The sequence below is a fragment of the Canis aureus genome, chromosome 34, assembly GCF_053574225.1.
Source record: "Canis aureus isolate CA01 chromosome 34, VMU_Caureus_v.1.0, whole genome shotgun sequence".
Taxonomy (NCBI): domain Eukaryota; kingdom Metazoa; phylum Chordata; class Mammalia; order Carnivora; family Canidae; genus Canis; species Canis aureus.
Window position 1 is genome coordinate 20,702,555 of NC_135644.1, and position 23,867 is coordinate 20,726,421.

The following is a 23,867-nucleotide window of genomic DNA, read 5'->3' on the forward strand; positions in this document are numbered from 1 at the left end:
GTGCCCCAGGCTCCCTAGAGGACCCCCTGTGCCCCAGGCTCCCCGGAGGACCCCCTGTGCCCCAGGCTCCCCGGAGGACCCCCTGTGCCCCAGGCTCCCCGGAGGACCCCCTGTGCCCCAGGCTCCCCGGAGGACCCCCTGTGCCCCAGGCTCCCCGGAGGACCCCCTGTGCCCCAGGCTCCCCGGAGGACCCCCTGTGCCCCAGGCTCCCTAGAGGACCCCCTGTGCCCCAGGCTCCCCGGAGGACCCCCTGTGCCCCAGGCTCCCCAGCGGATCCCCTGTGCTCCAGGCTCCCCAGCGGACCCCGGACTCGCGATCCCCGCCACGGGCCTGGTTCGGGCCCCGCCGAGGCTGGGACACCCTCCTGCATGGGGTGCGGCGCCCGCTGAATCAGCTCTGCTGCTCCCCTCCGAGCCATTATTTCCCTGTCGCCCTCGACATCACCGATGATTACTGCTAACGTCCAGGGAGTGTCCTCCATTGCAGATTTGTCTGACACTTTTCTGATTTTTTTGACCATTTAATTGAGTATATGTAATTGCCATTTTATATGTTAAAACCAGAGCCACCTAGATGACAGGGAAGCTCTCATTTCTGAACATGAGCACAAAGGGAAAACTTGTCGTCAGTGCACGGCTGTTTTTAATGTTGTCAACTCGATTATAGGATCTGGTATGATAGGTAAGTGTTGTTTTGTTTTAGATTTTAAGTGAAAAGATGAAATTTAAGACTTACCATGTTGCTACTAGTCACTGATTATTTTTAAGTAAAAAATCTTAAATAATAAAATTGATGATTTTTTCCTCATTAAACCTTTTTTTTTTCCCCAATTGTAACAATGTGCATCACAACAGTGTCTTTCATGCGAAAGGTGGGGATGTGATTCATTCTTTTTCCTCATTTGAGAGCATCTTCCACATGTGGTAGGTTAAAGTGGAATTGCCTATGGGATATGCTGGATTTATTTTTATAGGCTAGGTGGTCAATTGATAATGCTACTAATGTACTTTTCCCTCTTGCTGAAGTGTCCACCATTACCTGAACCACCTTTCTATGACCTTTTAGAGTATAAATCTCCAGATATTTGGAAATATTGGAGGTACCTAAGTGTAATCTAAAAACATAACAATCTTGTGGAAAATTAAATCATACAGTATTTCCTTACCTATCTATAGTTTTAATTTTTAAGTACAAACTTACTTTGATATATTAATTTTAAGTGTCATTTAGTCAATAAGTAGATATTGGTGAAAAATGAAAAAATATAAATTTTTCTTAACAAAGGAGCCAAATAATCAGAATTGAAAGAAATGAGCAGCTCATATTTTCTCAATGTGAAGCAAGGGGAAAGTTCTGACAAAATTAAGTGTGTTGCATTATCATAATTAAGGCAATTATTTTTTCAGTGCTAATTATTCTTTTTTTTTTTTTTTAGATTTTATTTATTTATTTGAGAGACAGCAGAAGCAGGGGGAGCTGCAGAGGAAGAGGGAGAAGCAGCTGCATAGGGAGCCTGATGCAGGGCTTGACACCAGCACCCTGGGATCATGACCTGAGCTGAAGCCAGACGTTTAAGTGACTGAACAACCCAGGCACCCCTAATTATTCTTTTTTTTTAAGATTTTATTTATTTATTCATGAGAGACACACAGAGAGAGGCAGAGACAGGCAGAGGGAGAAGCAGGCTCCATGCGGGGAGCCCGATGTGGGACTCGATCCTGGGACCCCAGGATCACACCCTGGGCAGAAGTTGGCATTGAACCGCTGAGCCACCCAGGCTGCCCTAATTATTCTTTTTTTTTTTTTTTTGGAAAACATCCAATTTAAGAAAAAGAAAGGACAAAAACAACATCCTGCCCTATTCATTGAGAACACTACCTTTTCCTGTAAAGCTTTGACATTTTAGTTACAGTCGTCATTGATTATTTATTGGAATTGCATTACTTTTTTCACCTTTTGCAAGCTGACGTGTTTCCTGATGTTGTTTCCAAATAATAGGCGGTTCTCTTTAATGGCACATAAGATAGGGATCCCTGGGTGGCGCAGCGGTTTGGCGCCTGCCTTTGGCCCAGGGCGCGATCCTGGAGACCCGGGATCGAATCCCACGTCGGGCTCCCGGTGCATGGAGCCTGCTTCTCCCTCTGCCTATGTTTCTGCGCCTCTCTCTCTCTGTGTGACTATCATAAATAAATAAAAGTTAAAAAAAATGGCACATAAGATAGAAGTATGTGAGGCCAGGTAACCAAGTAGGGGCAAAGACTTGCTTGAATTTCTGCCCCCATGAACCAGGGAGGTGTGGGTGCTCTCCTTGGCAAAATTCCAGAGTTCATTCCCCATGTGAACACTTTAGGCTAATTCATGTGAGCAACATAAAAAGTACCTCTTAATTATGTTCAGCAGAGTTTTTAAGGGAAAAATTTCTAGAGAATAAAAATTCTGAATGGATATAGTTTAAATATGTTTTATCTTAAATGTTTTCTTGCCCATAATCTAAAATTGACCATTTCATAACAAAAACGTCTATATGCCCCTTCAGCTTTATAAAAAATACTTTTGGTGCGCCTACGTGGCTCAGTCGGTTAAGCATCTGCCTTCAGCTCAGGTCATGATCTCAGGGTCTTGGGATGGAGCCCCACATGGGGAATCCCTGCCTAGCTTCTCCCTCTCCCCCAACCCTCCCCTCTGCCCCTGAACTCACTCTCTCTCTCAAATTAATAAGTAAAATTTTTAAAAAGTAAATAATAAAAAATAATAAATGATACAAAATACTTTTTCCTTCTCATTTTTCTCTCCTAGTTACCTACTTTGATTCCAGAGTCAGTCCTTCTTCATATCCCATAACCCTTTTGTGCTCTTATTGCCCTCTTTGCTTTCCCAGCTAGCTTGTAATGAAAGCTCTGGGTCATTACTTTCTATATATTCAAGGTCATATTCCCCCCTCACCCTGAAGTGAACATTATTTGTGTGAACTGGCATCTGTTTTTCATTGTCGCTTTCTTATTCCTATTCCATCACCTCATAAACTTGCTCTCTTGATGTGTCCTTAGCTTGCATTTTATTCTAAAATAGTATTAAAATGCTAACATTTGAGTAGCCATGTGCACTGTTTACAACCATGTGCTATGAATATGTCAATTTACTTAGCCTGTTATATACAGGAATTGGGAGAAAGCCTCCATATTTCTATATGTTTTATTAATGTAATGGGTGGGGCATTTTATATTTTCCCAGGATTACCTTATTCAATGAAGCAAGCCGGCCTTCCTCTGGGAATATTGCTTTTATTTGGTGTTTCATATGTTACAGGTAAAATACTATGTGATTGCGTTTTCCTGCAACTTTAGTGCAATGATGATTACACACACACACACACACACACACACACACACAAAATAACTGAATCTCCTCATTAGGAAGTGCATCAAATACTCCTAAAGAATTTAGACATTTATGTCTGAGATTTACTTTTCCTGCTAATGTTCTGAACAGATTAGAAAAGCCTAAATCCTTTTCATGTGCCTTTTACACCTTATGCAGAGTGGTAGGTGGGGGAGCCATCTTAAAGGCTGATGAGGGCTGAAAGACACTGCTTTGAAAATACAGACATCAGGCCTTCTTTCTCTATCACGTCTCTTCTGCTCCCCCCCTTGTCATGTAGTGTTCATTCACACTCACCTTTTGCCACTCCTCCATCTGAGTGCACGCTTTACAACCACTAATCACCTCCTCTTCCTGCGGGTCTCTTCCCTGGTGGGAAGTCACCCCACCACCTCACCACATGACAATCACAGGGTCCTTCCTCTACCTTAGGATCGCCGTGAAAAAGGCAGTGATCACAAAGAGACAGCACCTGCAGTGGTAGTTTTTATGGTGACTACTATGTGTGATCATTTAGATGCCTTTTTTCCAGGGACTGCAAACACCTCAGCCTTGTTGTCAAACCATTGACCTGGCTCTCAATGGCGCCACCTTCCTGTAAGGTTATGATGTCCAGTCACCATTTCCCCACAGCCCTCAGCCAATGACTGACTGATAGAGAACGCCTGGGTGGCTTAGCAGTTGAGCCTCTGCCTTTGGCTCAGGGCGTGATCCTGGGGTCCTGGGATGGAGTCCCACATCGGACTCCCTGCATGGAGCCTGCTTCTCCTTCTGCCTGTGTCTCTGCCTCTTTCTCTGTATCTCATGAATAAATAAATAAATTCTTAAAAAAAAAGAAACACAAAAGCTGCGTGTCCCCGGCCCACACGTACACACCTTCCCCGCCACTCCCCTTCCCACCCCCCAGGAGAGGCCAGTGCGTGTTGCAGGTGCAGCAAGTCTCCACCTGAGGCCACCTCGGTGCTGAACTGTTTCCCCTGCCCTATCCCCATTCTCCCGAGAGCACTCCCTCAAGTCCCCTGACCCAGCTCTGATTCTGGAGACCCTGAGCTAGATGCTGTGGCCTCATAAAATCTCAGTTTTCCAAGACCAGCCTGTAACTGCCATTTGTTTCCCTCAGGCTGAGGAAGAGAGTAAAGCATGCTATATAGATTCCAAAGTCAGAGCTGCAGAAGCACTGGACGGCCTTGCTCCCTTCTTTCCTCTTACGGACTATTCTCCCCAAACCTATGGGGCTTTGAGCTTCTGCAGCTCTTACTTTGTAGCTTAAGACCCATAACTTAGCTTAAGACTCATAACTTAGTAACGCGGGACCTGTAACACTGTGCTTATTCAGGGTTGTTGGTGTTTAGAAATTGCACTCTATTCATGAGAACATTCATCACACTAAAAAAACCCATTCGAGGATTACCCTTGTCCTTTTTAATTTCCTGTTTCCTAGTCAGTCAGCACTGACTATAATTAATTTCCACCCAGGCATAATAACCATGACTTATTTAAGTACATTATAAACATTTATGTACACTGTAAGCCAGTAGATAGAAGAAAATTTAAAAATATGTATCACCAAAGAATTAAATACTCCAGGTGAATTAACAGTTTACTAAAGCCAAGTCACATTATACAGAGGTAAATATGAAATAATATGAATAGCTTTCTCAATTAATATTATGCATAAACTTATGCAATGACAGTGAGAAGCCTTTTGCAAAGTCGTATTTTGCTAATTTATTAATCGGCAGAAATTAGTTACTCTTGTTAGTTCAGTTGCATGATCAAAATTTTAAGCAACTTTGATGAATAAAGGATGACCACACAGAAGCAAAAAAATTTATAGACTATGATTCATTTTACTTCTTAATTAGGCTTTTAAGAGGAAAATCTGCAATTAGGGTATAGTATTGAATTTTTCTTTAAATGACACTGCAATTACACAATGGTTTTTCTCTGTGATTGTTCTTTTGTCTTTTTAAGGCCTCTAATGAGATATGTCCAGCTTAGCAGTAGTTTTTCTAAGTTCAGTTTTCATGGTTTTGACATGTTGGAGAATAAGAACAAATTATTATTTTTTTAGAACAAATTATTGACAACAAGTGTCTTCTCTTAATTTGCTTTAAGATATTTGTTGATTAGAGTATAATAATTTGTATTGTTCAAACACATATACTGATTTAAAAGAAAATTTTTATGTTGAATGACATGGACTCATTCATGGATTTATCTAAAATTTGCATGCCATATATTTAAAGTGAACAAATAGGACGCCTGGGTGGTTTAGCGGTTGAGCGTCTGCCTTCAGCTCAGGACGTGATCCTGGAGTCCTGGGATCGAGTCCTGTCGGGCTCCTGCAGGGGACCTGCTTCTCCCTCTGCCTGTGTCTCTGCCTCTCTCTCTCTTTCTCTGTGTCTCTCATGAATAAATAAATAAAATCTTAAAAAAAAATAAAGTGGACAAAATGTTATAGTGATTGATACTTCAGATTCCTTTTTTTAAATAAAGATTTTATTTATTTATTCATGACAGACACAGAGAGAGGCAGAGGGAGAAGCAGGCTCCATGTAGGGAGCCCGATGTGGGACTCAATCCTGGGTCTCCAGGATCACACCCTGGGCTGAAGGCGGTGCTAAACTGCTGAGCCACTAGGGCCGCCCTGATAGTTCAGATACCTAAAGCTCTTAAGATATATATTTATAGCTTGTACTTTATAAGTAGAAAAACACATTTATTATAGATTAAATTATATATATATATATTCTTAATAAACTGTTAACTTTAAGCAATGGATTTTGAACTTTTATAAAAGTCAGCATTCTCATCCCAAGCATATAGTTCTTCATCAAAACTTCACAACATCTATGAAACTGATCACCTACTCTCTGTGACTGAGGTCCTCATTCATCTTCCTTGGTCAATAAGTTGCTGTTGAGTTTTCCTGCCTTTAGCATCTGTCCATTTCCTGATGAGTCTTCCATATTGCTGAAGAACTACCTTCATAAAACCTCAGTTTGGGGGACACCTGGGTGGCTCAGTGATTGAGCATCTGCCTTCAACATGATCCTGGAGTCCCAGGATCAAGTCCCACATCAGGTTCCCCACAGGGAGCCTGCTTCTCCCTCTGCCTGTGTCTCTGCCTCTTTCTCTCTATCTTTAAAAACAAAACAAAACCTCATTTTGGTCTCTCTCAGGTTTCCAATCAAGGCATTCTAAGACTGTATAATGACAATAGAAAAAAAAATTATTGCATTCCAATTCCTTCATAGCTCAGCCACAGTGTGAAGTTTTAGTTTTATCTCCAACTAATCTAGCCTCTTTATCACATTGTCACCAACATTACTATGTGTTGAAGATATCTTTTAGCCTTCTGGACTATTCCATGCCCAGTAGAATGTGCTTCATGCTGCCTTCCCTTGGGTAGTCTCCCTACTTGACATTCCTTTTCTTCTCTACCTGGTGAAATCCTATGTCCAAGGCCTACCTAACTCCTCTGTGAAGCTCGTCGTGGTTTTAAAAAAGGCAATATAATTAATTGCCATGTTCTTTGTGCTTGCAAAGTATTTTAAAAATATACTTACTAGGCCATTTATCATGTTAAATTTTAATCAGATATGTAGACGTCTAGCAATCCTGCTATATTGATTCATTCAACAAATATTTAGTGACACTGCTGTCATTATATGAATGAAGAACATTATTCCTGCCTGTATGAAGCTCACAATGTAGTGTCAGGCAGACAAAAACAGAATTATAATACTTTATGGAAAATACCATAATAAAAATATGTGCAAGATGAGAGGGATATTGGCATTTAACCTAGTTTCAAAAGAGAAGGCATATTTTGGGGTTAAGAGACACCTCCACTGACAGTTTATGAGTGAGCAAAGAAAATGGAAGGGTACTCTAAGCAGATGGAAATGTGGAGATGCAAAAGAGAATTGTGTGAGTGATTCCATCTGCTAAAGCATAGGGTTGATGTTTCTAAGTGGAAAGAGAGGAAGTCAGAGGTTTACAGAGGCATTTATGAAGGCTCCCACGTAATGATAATCATTACCACTTCCTGAGGACTGGTTTGGTGCTGAGCATGATGCAACCACTGCACTTAATCCTTCCAACTCCATGAAGTAGGTATTCATGTTCTAATTTTATGGAGAAGGAAATTGAGACTTTAACAGGTTAAACCATTGGCTAATGTCAACGGTTACTGGCAACAGAGTTGAAAGTTAAGTACATGGATTTTGGAGCCAGACAACCAGGATCTGAGTCCCAACTCTTCCCTTCTAGCTCTGTTAAGTTCAGCTATTTGTTTAACCTTCTGTGACTCACTTTTCTCATCTATTAAAGGGAGACTTGAGGTAATAATTTCACTTAGACTTGTTGCGAAGCTTAAACAAGTTAAAACCCTAAAATAAAGTAGATTAGAGATTAGAAATGAGGGGATACCAATGAATAATTTATAATGCAATAGTTAATGGATTTGGTGACTGAAAGAATGTAGCAGGTGATGGATAATGAGAAATCTAGGGTGATGCTCAAATTTCTGTTGGTACTACTCGCAGTTTGGAAAAATATAGTTGGAGAACCAGGTTCCTGAATTTACATATTTATGTAAATTAGAATTTGGACATTTAAAATGAAGATGTCTATGTGATCTCCAAGATAAAATGTTTGTGAGATTAAGATTTAGGAGGTATCAATTGGATTTATCAACTTGGAGCTCATTGGTGAATTTGTTCAAAGAAGATTCAGTGATGTGGGAGGAATCAAGGTGGAAAGCATAATGCAATGATTTCTGTTTTCTTCTTTGTATTTGAATGCATCTCCAAATTATTTAAAGGAGTAAAAAATCAACTGTGGTGGAAGCATGAGCGAGAGAAGAGAAAAAATAAGAATCACTCTCTGTGCATAGCTGTGTACCCAGTACAACTTCAGTGTCATTCATTAAGTGCTCAAAAAACATTGAGTTAAGTGAAAAAAAAAAGGGAGAGATTAACTTTTAATTATATAATTTATGTATATTTGTGTCTTCAATTCCAACTGTAAAATTAGAGCTTGAGTCTTTAAAATGTAAGTTAAAAAAATTCTTGGAGTTGTCTCTTAACCATAATACAAAGTTACTAGTTCTACTTTGTTATAAAACAAATGATCTGATTCTCCTCAATGTACTTTTTTCTGATTGCTTCATCATTTTTCATTCTTGGTTTTCACACATTGAATGTCTATGAAATATTTGATTACCTACATTCTGCTGCTTGGACAGCTGAGCTGCATCCTGTTAATGGTCGTTACACTGGTTAGGTTAGGAAAGTAAAATGGGAAACTGATGCTTTGACTCTAGTCTGCGCACCCTCTTCAGTTCATTGCACAGATACATTAAGTGTATTTGCATCTGAATTGAAAAATATATAACTGGAAACAGTACTGTTTCATGAAAGGTAATGTTTTATGAAAAGAAAGTAAGCCTTGCCATGCCAATTTATTGTAGCATTAAACCCTTCAAAGTTTATTTTTCTTTAAATCAAAATACAAAAAAAAATTGTATTAAATGTAATCTGATGTTTGTTTAATCACTGTTTTTGCCACAGACTTTTCCCTTGTTTTATTGATAAAAGGAGGGGCCCTTTCTGGAACAGACACTTACCAGTCTTTGGTCAATAAGACCTTCGGCTTTCCAGGATATCTCCTCCTCTCTGTTCTTCAGTTTTTGTACCCTTTTATAGGTAAGTTGAATGTGAAAATGAATAGCATGACTTTTATAAACACACAAATATTTCTGAAGAAGGTGGTTTAATAGATTAAAAGTGAATAAGTGAAATAATAGATTTCTTGTAAGGCTGAAATATATATATATTTTTAAATCTAAGGGTTTGTGGAAGCCATGTACAAGGCCAACATGCAATTTAAAAGCTATACCATAATGATGAACATGTCCCCTAGCACTTCTTAGGTAAATTGTTAACATTCACCAATGACCGAATTGACATCATTTTTAAAATCAGTAAGTAATACAGCAGCTGTTGTTCAAACCATTAGCTCCTTATGTCTCCATGGAAGGCTACGAATATATTTCCCCAAAATCTTACTTTTTCAAATGAGGGGATATTTGGGAGGCTTCACAATTTTCTCTTATTGTTTCTCACAATGAGCAATGCATGTATTCCTGAAAATATGTGGAAACTGAACTTTTGTAACAAAACAAATCACATTTTAAGTGACTAAGGAAACTCATTTAAAATTATTCTGGAAAGAATCAATTGTGAAGTGAAAATGTTTTTGTAATGGAAACTTATATTCTCATATATTTGCTGTCCAGTTATTTTTGAAATTTTACATATTTGTAATTACAATATATACTTGAAATAAGTAGGATTATGCCTACTATTTGGGAATAACTGACTACTTTCAAAACAGTTAATGGGTGTTAAAGAGGGCACTTGTGATGGGCACCAGATGTTGTATGTAAGTGATGAATCCCTAAATTCTACACCTGAAACTAATATTACACTGTATGTTGACTAACTAGAATTTAGATAAAAACTTGGAGAAGAAAAATAGTTATATCCCAAAAAATCAAAATGTTCAAGAGGAAACATGTGATGGCTCCTTGGTGACTGTATTGTTTTAATAATTACATTTTTAGCTATGATAAGTTATAACATAATAACTGGAGACACTTGGAGCAAAGTTTTCCAAAGAATCCCAGGAGGTGAGTCAATGTATTTATATATTATTCATAGTTAATGTAGTTCATAATAATTTACAAGCAAAATATTTGCAAGTGAAAGAGTTGGATGGCTTCAAATTTCTGGCAATAGCTGGATCCATTCTGCTTCTAAAGTATTATTCTACTTTTATAAATAGTGTATTTCATATTTAAATGTTTAAAGGATATCATTGCTATTCATAGACTACTTTGTATTCTAAATATCTTATGCTACATATCACCAACTCCATGTGGTAACATTTTTCATGTGCTTTTTACTATGCCATTTCTTAAATAAGCAAGCTGACTTTTTTCTCTATTATTTGGGTTAAGGTATAATTTAATATATAAAATTAGCTCTTTTTAATGTATGGTCCTGTAATGTATAGTCTGACAGATGCATATAGTCATATATCCACAACCACAATCAAAATACAGAACAAGTCCATCACCCACCCTCCCAAATTTTCCTTATTTCCCTATATAGTCAATCCCTTCCTAATCTCCAGCTTCTGGCAACCACTGATCTGATTCTTCTCTCTAGTTTTGCTTTTCCCAGAATGCCAAATAAATGGCATCATATAGCATGTAGCCTTTCAAGTCTGGCATCCTTCATTTAGAATAGTGCATTTGAGATCCATCCAACTTTTGGGGTGTATCAGTAGTTTGCTCTTTTTTTTTTTAATTGCTGAGGAGTATTCCATCATATGAATGTGCAACAGTTTATCTGTCACCCAGTGGAAGGACATTTGGGTTGTTAGGTTTGGCATGATTATGAAAAACCTTTACGAACATTGCAAGCCGACCTTTTCAACATGTGCCACCACACCACTTCCGTTCACCCTTTCACCATATCATGGTGATTTGAATAATTTAGAGATCATGAGTCTTTTTGTTCTGAAGAGCTTCTCACCCAAGCCACACAATCCTCATCTCATAGTTAACTGCCCTATAGTTGTTATCAGTGTTGAAAGTGATACAAAAACACCTTTCTTCTTAGTCCCTGAATCACTCCTTCTAGAGACACACAAACCAAAATAAAACAAAACCTAAAACTAGAAATTGCACCTATTCTTTCACAGAGTTTAGTGGGAATGAAAATCAGGAGACTTGACCATCAAATCACAGACCCATGCTTGCTTGCTGTGTGACCTTGACAAGGTTAATGCCCTCTCTGAGTTTTAGTTTCTTCATCTCTAAATTAGGAAGTAGAGTTTCACCTGCTTCATAGAATTACTGTGTGAAACGACAGAGGTAATACAGACAGTGATTAGCATGTAATAGGCTTGCCTGACACTGTTAGCTCTTAGCAGCTTCTGTTCTAGCCCCCAACTACAAATCATGTTTTCATAAACGGAGATCACATGAGTGGATAGAATGCTAAGGAAAAATGGAAAGAATTTGACACCATATATAAAATGTTGACCTAATTATGTAAAATTTCTATTTTCATAAACAACTAAGGGAAAAAAACAAGAAAAAATATATTGACATGTTAACTGTGATTATCTTTTAATTGCAGGATTCATGAGATTTTTTTTTGTTTCCTTTTTTGTTTCAGTTTTTCAAAGTAGCATCTATTTAGAAAAATCTTATCACTTTTTTAAAAATTTCTTTTTATTGGAGTTCAATTTGCCAACATATAGCATAACACCCAGCGCTCATCCCATCAAGTGCCCCCCTCAGTGCCCGTCACCCAGTCATCCCAACCCCCTACCCACTTTATTTTCACTTAAAATGCTTATTCAGGTATATTTTTGTTAGAAGATCAGCATAAATAATATATCTCATCATCAGATCCTTATTTTAAAATGTCCTTTATGGTAATAGAGATCCTTTGTTACTAGGCTCCTCTCTGCTATTCATAGCATTCTATTTCAGTGTTTTTCTAGGACTTAGAATTTTCCCAGTGAAGGAAATCTATATTTTTTTTTAATTTATTTTTTATTGGTGTTCAATTTACCAACATACAGAATAACCCCCAGTGCCCGTCACCCATTCACTCCCACCCCCTACCCTCCTCCCCTTCTACCACCCCTAGTTCGTTTCTCAGAGTTAGCAGTCTTTACGTTCTGTCTCCCTTTCTGATATTTCCCACACATTTCTTCTCCCTTCCCTTATATTCCCTTTCACTATTATTTATATTCCCCAAATGAATGAGAACATATAATGTTTGTCCTTCTCCGATTGACTGACTTCACTCAGCATAATACCCTCCAGTTCCATCCACGTTGAAGCAAATGGTGGGTATTTGTCATTTCTAATAGCTGAGTAATATTCCATTGTATACATAAACCACATCTTCTTTATCCACTCATCTTTCGTTGGACACCGAGGCTCCTTCCACCACAGTTTGGCTATCGTGGCCATTGCTGCTATAAACATCGGGGTGCAGGTGTCCCGGCGTTTCATTGCATCTGTATCTTTGGGGTAAATCCCCAGCAGTGCAATTGCTGGGTCGTAGGGCAGGTCTATTTTTAACTCTTTGAGGAACCTCCACACAGTTTTCCAGAGTGGCTGCACCAGTTCACATTCCCACCAACAGTGTAAGAGGGTTCCCTTTTCTCCGCATCCCCTCCAACATTTGTGGTTTCCTGCCTTGTTAATTTTCCCCATTCTCACTGGTGTGAGGTGGTATCTCATTGTGGTTTTGATTTGTATTTCCTTGATGGCAAGTGATGCGGAGCATTTTCTCATGTGCTTGTTGGCCATGTCTATGTCTTCTTCTGTGAGATTTTTGTTCATGTCTTTTGCCCATTTCATGATTGGATTCTTTGTCTCTTTGGTGTTGATTTTAAGAAGTTCTTTATAGATCTTTGAAACTAGCCCTTTATCTGATACGTCATTTGCAAATATCTTCTCCCATTCTGTAGGTTGTCTTTTAGTTTTGTTGACTGTATCCTTTGCTGTGCAAAAGCTTCTTATCTTGATGAAGTCCCAATAGTTCATTTTTGCTTTTGTTTCTTTTGCCTTCATGGATGTATCTTGCAAGAAGTTACTGTGGCCGAGTTCAAAAAGGGTGTTGCCTGTGTTCTTCTCTAGGATTTTGATGGAATCTTGTCTCACATTTAGATCTATATTTTCTACCAAACATATTGGCAAAGCAAATTATTTGAAAGGGTAAACAGAAACACATATACAAACGATTTAATTCAAAAAATAATAATAATTTAATTCAAATTATGCTCACCAGAAATATACAAATAGTTGAGTTCAAGGTTTCTAGAACTTGAACTTCCTGTTTCAGTGTGGGTTTGTTTTTTTTTTCTTTTAGATTTTATTTACTTATTCATGAAAGACACAGAGAGAGAAAGAGAGAGAGAGGCAGAGACACAGGCAGAGAGAAAAGCAGGCTCCATGCCGGGAGCCTGATGTGGGACTCGATCCTGGGACTCCAGGATCACACTCTGGGCCAAAGGCAGGCGCTAAACCACTGAGCCACCCAGGGATCCCATTTTTTAGTGTTTTGATTCACAACTTTATGACGATTGTTTAGTTATATCTGAGTTAAGCAAATATTCATGCTTATTTTATTACAGTGTGTATGACATTTATACCACTTTGAAATTGCATCTGGGAACTTTCCTATAAGTTAGTTTATTAGCCATATGGGAAAATTAATCTTGCTTACTTTTTCCCCATAATATTTTTTTTTCTTTCTTTATTTTTCTTTCTTTCTTTTTTTCTTTTTTTGTAACCACACTCACACATTTATTCTACAAACTTTAGACTTTGCAGAAATTAATGAACAAAGACTTGGTACCACTGGGGACATTTCAGAAACATAATGATATGATCTCTGAAGGAACTCAATATGCGTTAAAAAATTTAAGCACTGGTATCTTCCTTGGAATAGATACATAGCTCCCAAAGTTAATACTGTGATTAGCACAGCCTTAAAAATATATAAATCCTTGTAAGTATGTTTTATTTTATGTTTACAACTTTTACTTGTATTTGATGATAGGCACACATGCACATACACTACCCTCCCCCACAACACACACACAATTATTTTATCAAGTCATTGGGATAGCCAAGAGTCTGCAGTGTATACTGGTTTCAGCAGAGCTTCTGGATAACTTCCCTATTTACCTCTGTCTTCTTTTTTTCAGGGAAACCACTTCTTTCTCAACAAAAGTATAGAAATAGAATATTTTTATCTAAAGCTTGATTTTTGAAATTTCAAGCTCCACTTTCAAGTCTCTCTAGGACACAAAAGTTAAAAAAAAAAAAAAAGAAAAGAAGCCTCAGAACATGCCTCCTCCTCATGTAGCTTACTTCCTATAGAAGGGATTTGCCATTAGAGACTTTTAGACAAAGAGCAACATCATGTTTTTAGCTTTTGGGAAGGATCTCTGTACCTTCTAGGTTAAAAGTATACTCTAAGGAGACAAAGAAGGGTAGAAGCAGGTAAACTGATTAGAAGGATATTAAAATTATTTGAAAGATAAGATTATTTGAACTATAGGTTCATCCTTAAGTTATTTTGTATTTACATTTTTGTGAATCATTTCTATTTTTACGTGGTTTTATGAGATTTATTTACTCAAAATCTTTGTCATTTAGATAATATTGAAAGTTATTTAAGTCATTTTTGCACTTAACTATTTGGCTATTTGTATCACTGGTGTGTTAACTCACACCTCTAAAGATTTTATAATATTTATTGTGTTTTAGTTGACCCTGAAAACTTGTTTATTGGTCGCCACTTCATTATTGTGCTTTCTACTGCTGCCTTTACGCTGCCTTTGTCCTTGTATCGAGATATAGCGAAGCTTGGAAAGGTAACTTACATTTTTAAAAAGGCTCAGAAATGCACTTTGTTACCTGCACTAATTTTGTCAAACTACTATCTATGTGGCCAAGTTCTTAATTATAGTATTTATCTTAGATTCTTTCTTACCTTTCTTTCTAAGGTACATAATCTGATGTCAGGCACCATACTTTCAATTTAGAAAATAAAAAGAACTATACTTATACCAAGTCTAATTTACTGAAGAAAATGTTCTATCTTTTTTTATGGATAGTAGTTTAAACAATTTAATGTTAGACTAAGTTTAAGAAGTAAGGATGAATCACTACACTGGCTCAAAATTTTTTTGTAAACTACAGTGTTTCATCCAGTGAATTTAAATGTCGATATGTCAGTGATCAATTCATGAGAATTTGGCCAGTGTACATGATTCTTACTGCTAAAGAGAAATGATGCATTTCTAATGAAACCAACCAAATAATTATTTGATTCACCATTTAGGCTCATCTGCATAGATTAGCCTTTATCAACCATATTTTTATTTCCTTACTCTCAAGGAGTGTTTGTATTTTATGCAAAATATTATTGGTATTATATTTACATTATGCCAAGCATTCTGATGAAAAGCTTTTTTAAAAGAGTTAGTGATATATTTTTATGTTCTAATTTGAAAGTCTAAAAGTTGAGTGAATTTTACTTTTCACTGTGATATTTTCTGTGTATCCACAGTTATGGGTCCTTCCTTAAGGATCTTATTATGGATCCTGTTACCCATGTCCTTCCAGGTCAGCCAGAGTGGAGATACTCCAAAGTTTCTGACCACTCTACCTTTGTTCTCTAATAAAACAAGAGTCTATCAAAAGCAACTTTTTTGTGAATTATCTGAAATAACTCAACAATCTTCCATTTCACGTGTTGTAGACATAAATGTTATCCTCTGAGAGCAAAAGGCCAGGCATTCATGAAAAGAAAGCTAATATTCCATCCTATTATTACCTGAACATTTTTCCCTAAAGTCTCCCTTAAGGTGTCCTATTGGAATATCTAAATAAGTCTCCCATTGAGCAATCCCAGAGTGATTAGGAGCCCTGATGTGAAGTTAGGGTGCTTGCATTTGAATTCTCCCTCTGCCACTTTCAAGCTGTGTGACCTTGGGAATGTTACTTAAAAATCCCTGTTCCTCGGTAGATGAGAGGACTCATAACAGAACCTTATTTCTAGTTAAAAACTAACAACCAAGGAAACAAGGTTAACCAAATGAAATAAAAGCAATTTTACATTTTGTTTTTCTTATTAGAGAAAGAAGTCTAAAATGTGCTTATCCATTAAAAAATTAAGGGCAGAAGCACAGATTTAATAATGAGTGCACAAAATGCATATATACACAGACCAGTTTGTATTTTAGCCAGTTGAAATAGTGACAGAAGAGAAAAGAAAAAGCAAAGACTTTAGAAACACAGACCAAAGGGCAAAATCAAATAGGAAAAATAGACTAACAGAGCTAGAGAACAGAATGGAAAAAGGAGAGGCACCCCAAAAATGTGTGTGAGTGGTTGTGTGTTTGGGGGGAAGGTCCTATATTTAAAGGGGGAGGGTAAGGTAAAGACAGAAGCAGAAGAAGCAATTATAGATAGAAAAAAAGCACAAGTCAACACCAAAATAGGACCTGAAAGAGAGCACCTTCCCTTTGACCCATATCAACTAAAATCATCAGTTTTGTATTATATGCAGTAAGCCACTAAAAACATTTAAAGTCATATTGCAAGATTAGTCATATATGATACTTGTCCCCCTATTTTGACAGAAAAAATAATACTATGATCTGATAAAAATTTAGCAACACCAGTCTGTAAGAAAAAACTACTACAGGATTGTATAAACAAAAACTGTATAAAGCTCTACTCAAGTAAAAAGAGAAACACCTAATATTTTTAATACACTAATCTCTTTTCCAAACTGACTATATCTTTACATTTTCTTTTGCAGATCTCTTTTCTTTCTACAGTTTTAACAACTCTGATTCTTGGAATTGTGATGGCGAGGGTAGTCACATTGGGTCCATACATGTAAGTTTTGTTGCTATATTGGTTAGTCTCTAATTTATAGTCTTCACATAGATATTCATATGATGTATTGTAAATGCTGAAGTATAAAGTAGTCTTGGTACCTGGAAGCACCATTTATCTTCAGTATTTGACAAAATGAGAGAAAATAAAAACATCTAAGTAGACAGGCATTTTTCATTTGGCCCCTGCGTGGCTGTTGAGATTAAATTGAGTTTACTTTGTATGTTAATGGCCAGCCTTAAGAGTTAGAGTAAGGAAAGGATTTTAAATAGTGAGAAATAGGGCAGCCCAAGTGGCTCAGTAGTTTAGTGCCACCTTCAGCCCAGGGTGTGATCCTGGGGACTGGAGATCTCAGGATCGAGTCCCACGTCAGGATCGAGTCCCACGTCAGGATCGAGTCCCACGTCAGGCTCCCTGCATGGAGCCCGCTTCTCCCTCTTCCTGTGCCTCTGCCTCTCTCTGTGTCTCTCATGAATAAATAAATAAGATCTTTAGAAAAAATAAAATAAATAGTGAGAAATAGGAATGAAGTAGAGTGCTTGGGAAGGTAAATGGTGGGAATTTTTATATCTATCCCAGAGATGGATTTGTTCTTAACAAAGTTTTACCAATATATCTGAAATGAGAACAAAGAATATGATGGTGTTTTCTCTGTTAGAGGAAATGTAATCGCTCTGAAAACCACCCTTTATTCCCTTCTAAAGTATATTATTTGATTATTTTGTGTTCAAATGCTTTGTCATTCATAGACTGATGGTGATAACTGGTGCCATTCATTTGCTTTGGATGTTATTATCTGACCAAATAAAATGTTGACAACTGAGTACTGGTTCCCCAAATTTTAAATTTAAATTTTAAAATGTTACTTATCTACCAAACAAAGTGCAGAGGCTGCCAGTTCAAACTATGGCATTTATATACCTCAATTACAGAATAGATTCTCCCGATAAGGACTGGGGAGTTTATTACCCAGAGTCCCAAGAGAATGCTGGAATGAAATAAGCTTAAATTGACCTTAGGACAAAAGAAAATTAACATGTGACAGTGTCTAGCCCAGTGCAGGGAACATCCTGGGTCTTCAATGAATGTTACCCCCGAGGGGAAAAGAAAGGAAACCTGTTGAATAATTATCTGTAATAACATCGTTCCCAAGGTAACTTATTTTTTCCCATCGATTAACTGTTCTGTGAGATCGCATCATTTTCAACTTCATGTGTTTGTGTCTGGCTTCTTAGTCTACCAGGAAAATTCCAAACAATTTGCCTCAAATTTATTTGGAAGGGGGTGCCTGGAAGGCTCAATGGTTGAGCATCTGTCTTAGGCTCAGGGCAGGATCCCCATCCCAGGGTCCCGGGATTGAGTCCCACATCCGGCTCCCTGTGGGGAGCCTGTTGTCTCTCTGCCTATGTCTCTGTCTCTCTCTCTGTGTCTCTCTTGAGTAAATAAATAAATAAAATCTTTTTTAAAAAATAAACTTGGGATCCCTGGGTGGCGCAGCGGTTTGGCGCCTGCCTTTGGCCCAGGGCGCGATCCAGGAGACCCTGGATCAAATCCCACATCGGGATCCCGGTGCATGGAGCCTGCTTCTCCCTCTGCCTGTGTCTCTGCCTCTCTCTCTCTCTCTCTGTGTGACTATCATAAATAAATAAAAATTAAAAAAAATAAAAATAAAAATAAAAATAAAAAATAAACTTATTTGGAATGAATTATGGAACATCCAGTCTAATTGCATTTGATATAACCTTTACTTTGAAAAAAAAAACAAAACCTACTCTTTAAAGGATTGAAATAAAAGAGAAAAGCATACATATCTATCATGTTTATATTAATGTTCTCTTCGAGTAACTGAATCCCAGTCCATAGTTGTAGTAGCTCGGGCTGCCAAAACAAAATTCTGTTAAACACTGGGGGTCTTTAACAACAGAAATTTACTTTCTCATAGTTCTGGAGGCTGCCAGTATGGTCCGGTTTTGGTGAGAGGTCTCTTCCTAGTTGCAGAAAGCTGCCTTGCTGCTAGGTCTTCACAGGGCAGACAGTGAGGAGACAGCAAGCTCTCTGGTATCTCTACTTGGACACTAATCCCATCAAGAATGCCCTGCCCTCAAGACCTCCTCTAAACCTAATTATCTCCCAAAGTCCTCATCTCCAGATACCATCACAAAGGGGCCTTGGCTTCAATATATGAATTTTTGGAGGGAACACAATTCAATCCTTAGCCATAGCAGTTTTGAAACGCATCCAGTTCCCTTCACTGTGGCCATTTATTCTTTCATTCAGTGAACGCTCACCGAATGCCTATTGTTTCTTGCTATTTTGCTGCACCCTCAGAGAAAAAGAGCAGAGAAACTTAAGTCAGTACCTGTTGAAGGTTGTTCACAACCAAGTGGTGAAAATGAACTTATTTTTAAAACAAAAAGGAAGAAAAAGAAATGGCAGTGCCATAGAAGAAGTGCAAAATAGAGGCATAAAAGCAGTAGGGATGCCAAAGAAGAGAGTGCTTAATAGTTTGTCTGAATCAGGACTGGCTTCCTTGAAGAAAAAAAAAATATATATATGATCTGGGTATTTTAGGATGAATCTGAATTTTTTCAAATAGATAAAAGTATAAAAGGCATTTGAGGCCCAGGAAAGGTAAGCATAAAAGAACAAAAGCATATGGTAAATTCTCCTGATATTTACTTAGTACCTACTATGTTGGTACTGTAGTCACCTCTGACTTTCAAAGGCTGAGCTTACACAACAAAAAGCTAGAAAGTATACCGAGCAGAATACAATAAATAATTGTTGGTTAATGTTTTTAATTGCGTAAGACAGCATTTTTAGTTGGAGCTTTTATTATGAAAAGTGATTCTAGAGAATAAATTATTAGGTTATAATAAAAGGTCTAATAGATTTGGCAAATAGAGTACTATGAGGCCATATTGAGGGGAAAAACCCAAGTAGCTAAAAGCTGAGATAAATAAGTTAATCATTAACTCAGTCCCAAGGAGACAGTTTGAAGCAATGATTTTCCTCTCCAGGGTCACATTAGAATCACCTGAGTAGCTTTCAAAAATGCTGATGCCAGGGGCCCCCTGCAGAGATTCGGAGGGAATTGGTCTGGGAGCCAATTCATTATTGAACAGTTGTGAGGTTGTGAGCAAGCATCTTGGTTGAAAGAGACTGAAATCATGAGGACACATTTAAACGGGTGTAGCATTTCTAAAAGTCGACTAGGCCCTGTTGTGCTGTAAGTTTTCATGATTTATTCTCCACTTACTGTTTTGGTACCTTTTGTTCTACAACCTGTGTGTGAGATACTATTGTGAAAACCAAGAGAAAATATCTCTGCTCTCAAGGGGCTCCCCATTTAGTGGGGAAGATAAGGCGGTGCAAATGCCTGTCGTGGAGGCAAGCGTATCTTGACACAAAAGAAAGAGGAAGGAGAGGCCACTTCCTGGTGGCGCTAAATGAATTGATTTTATGGCCAAAGAGCTATTTATTTCTGTTGTAAACAACATGTGGTCTGTATCTTTCTAACCTTCCTCTAGCAGTGCTATCAGACTTCATCTGAGCCTTTGAAATTTTTCTAATAACAGGGATTATTTACTTAACTCTTTCAATATTTAGATGTTAAAGAAGTGTGTGTGTGTGTGTTTTTTTTTAATGCTGTGCCGCCTTTTATTTCTGTTTGAATACTACTGCAAACAACTTCTGTTTGTCCAGATTTACAATCAGGCTAATCAAATCCCATGTTCAAGGGTTGGCATAATAGCTAGTCAGGCAGGCTTCTTTCTGAAATATGACAGCCACGAATGCTTATAATCCATAAAACATGAGAAATTCAATACTCCATGTGTGTTTTTTCCTCATTTTTGGTTCAGAGGAATGATCAGAAAAGCTGTACTTTTTCATAGGGCTTTTAAAATGGTGTTTGGAAAAGAACTTTAAACCGGCTATCAGAAAAGAGGAAGGTTTGTGATGGCTACTGGTATTGACCTTGTTACTATGGAAACATCTTTTTAGTAGTTGTGTTTTAAAAATAAGACACACAATTCAATTTCCTTTTCCATAACTCATAAGGCCATAAATTCTGCTTTTTGATATGATTTCAAATATGTTATAGTCCAATGACTTTCAGTGCTCTTTGGAAATAATGTTCATTTTTATTGTATTTTCTAACCTTTTGCTTTCTTAAAAACTGAAGTGGCAAGGCAATTTAATTGCTTTCTAGAAAGTGTGCTAGTATCACAATGCAATGATAGTTCTTCCTTTTTTCAAACTACAATTGGGGGCATTATCACTGTGAAAACCTTCATTCTGTGCTTCATTAATATTCCATTCTTTACATTCAGAATGGAAATGATAGCATGAGGTCCAAAGTTACAACTATTTTCTCTTCATCTACATGTTTTTTATAGCATTTTAACCATTAACGCTGTATTCCAAACATAATTCCAAAAAGTGTGTCCATACCTCCAACAGACATTTATGTACATAAAATGTGCCATCTCCAAGAATCTCAATATGTATTAGTTCCTTTACCCCTTTTCCATTCGAACCCTGAAATTCTATGGTTTGATGCTATACATAAAGAGGACCTAGAAGGAATTAAAGAAAGGATCAGAAAAAAATAGGTAAAAGCAGAGGAATAGTGCATATTTGAAAAAGGGAATGATTATTTAATTCTGTCAAATACTAGCCACTGATTTTTTATGATTAAATTGTTGCCCTTTTTGTTGCAAAAGATAGCAACCATAGAACCCTAACTACTTAAAGCAAAAGATAATTTATTATCTCACATAACTTTAAAATTCATGAATATTCATGTTATTAGATTTGGTTGGGTTTCGTTTAATCAATGAAATCAGACATAGTTTTTCTTTTTTTCACTTCTTGGCTTTGCTTAATGTTTTGGCTATGGTTTCTGAAAAGCTCTCCCCTCATTGTGATGAGATGACAGTAACATAATCAGTCTACATCCATCCATTCAAGTCCAAGTCCATGAGCTTTCTCTTTTAAATTACTTCCAAACTCACTTCCATTATTAGTTCTGATTGGCTCTAATGAGGACTCATGATGATCCCAGACCCTATCATCATGGCCTATGTTAACTTGCTCATATCTATGTTACATGCTTACCCTTGATGCTAAGGATACAGTCAGCCCCACTAAAGCACATGGACTGAGAGAAGAGGAAAAGGTAGTCCTAAAAAAGTCAAAGCAATGATGCCAAGAGAAGAGGAAGTAGTCACTGCATGATACTACTATAGATGTCCACTTCAGCTGAGAGGAGGTTACTGGTAGCCTTTTGAAGTAACAATCCCATGATATGGGTGGACACCAGATTAGAGAGAATTAAAATGCAAGTGAATGATAGAGAAGTGAATTGAACAAATATCCACCTCCTTTTGTTTTTTAAGAGCATCAAGGAATGAAAATAACATGACAAAATAGTGGCTTGAGACAGTAAGATCTCCAACAAATGCTTTTTTTTTTTTACCATGGGAGATATTAAACATGTATAGGTCAAGCCAAAAGATGGAACCCAAGTCCCCCAGGAGACCTTGAAAAGTTGTAATTTATAGTATAGAGTAATCCTTGCAGAGGAACTGGGTTGCTCCTTCTTCCTCTTGCAACAATAAGATCAAGTATGGAGAGTAAAACATGGATACATTCTGAAGACCAGTGAAGCACTTTTGAATGTTCATGCCCAGTAGGCTCTGTTTTTTTCAGAGATGAGATTATTATCTGAGAGTGTAGTAGACAAAGGTATGTTTAGAACCTGAATATTTTAATTGGTTATATTTGGAAATTTCTCCATAGAAAGTGAGAAGGGATCTACACATGTAATAAAATAATCACATTATATGTTAAATTATCTTTATTCATATTTTATGCATTTTCTTGTGTATTTTATGCCTTTCCCACAATTATAAGCTCCATGAGAACAAGGATCACATTTGCTTTTTCCACACCGCATATCCATTATTCAGCACAGTGCCTAAAGCAGAATTAGAATTGCAACAAAAAACTGTAAAATGACCAGTTGAATAAAGGAATGGACCCTTAAGCCTTCTGCTTTTGGTTGATTCAACTTGGAAATTAACTGACCATAATTTCAGAGTAATGAGACAATAATAATTATCCTGAGACAATAAAAATTTCAGGCAAAAGCATTCCCTGTCAAAGATAATTTTCCTAAGCCTACTTCCTCACTAACATAATTAGCTAACTCATCTGCTAAAATACCATTTGACTCCAAGTTCTGCAGCACTGTTAGAATTAGTGGTACATTTAGCCAGACAGATTGCCTACATGAAGCGACAAATAGGACCACCATTTGACTTGAGTCTACATGCAAATAGGAAAAAACAGCTGCAAGACAATATATTCTCAGAGAAGTTTAGTCCAGCAACTGTGTTAGTGGAGCTGAAGGAATAGTCTAGGCTATTCCGAGTTAAGAACTTATTCCACTTTTCATCAATGATTTTTATAAATGGCTGCCATAGTGAGATTTGCCACCTGCCTGTTATTTCCAGCGAGAAGCCAGACTGGTCTGTGGCATAGATTCACAACCAAGGAGCAGAAATAGAGTAGCCCGTTCTTTCGGTCAGCAAGCATTTATGAAATGTCTAGCTGGGGTTAGTCACTCATCTAGGTATTTGGGCTATGAAGATGAAGAAAGCACAGTCCCTGACCTTGGATACCTATAGTTTCCGGATGGGGAGAATAGACATTTGGAAGATAATTTCAATATAATAATTCATAGAATTATGGGAAAATGCCTTGGAAACAGAGAAATAACTGTTAGCCCGACCTGGGCAGGCAGGTAATAATATTTCAAGGTAAGAGAATATGACCTGTTGCTTGAAAATATGTACTGGTATTAACTGGATCAAAAAGGAAAATGGAGGGATGTTGGAAGCTATTTTTGGCAGGAGTATGTGAGGCCGAGACATGTGATATGTATAGTGGCAGAAGCAGTTCA

General features: G+C 37.5%; 1 protein-coding gene across 1 annotated transcript in view; it reads left to right on the forward strand.

The window, feature by feature from the left end:
• SLC38A11 (solute carrier family 38 member 11) overlaps positions 1–23,867 on the forward strand; it is a 59,213-nt gene that overhangs the window by 1,666 nt on the left and 33,680 nt on the right. The window contains exons 2-7 of the mRNA XM_077883621.1: positions 564–681; positions 3,232–3,306; positions 8,958–9,092; positions 10,013–10,078; positions 14,756–14,862; positions 16,818–16,897. Of these exons, the coding sequence (XP_077739747.1) occupies positions 564–681; positions 3,232–3,306; positions 8,958–9,092; positions 10,013–10,078; positions 14,756–14,862; positions 16,818–16,897 (581 nt within the window). The remainder of the gene's footprint in view (positions 1–563; positions 682–3,231; positions 3,307–8,957; positions 9,093–10,012; positions 10,079–14,755; positions 14,863–16,817; positions 16,898–23,867) is intronic.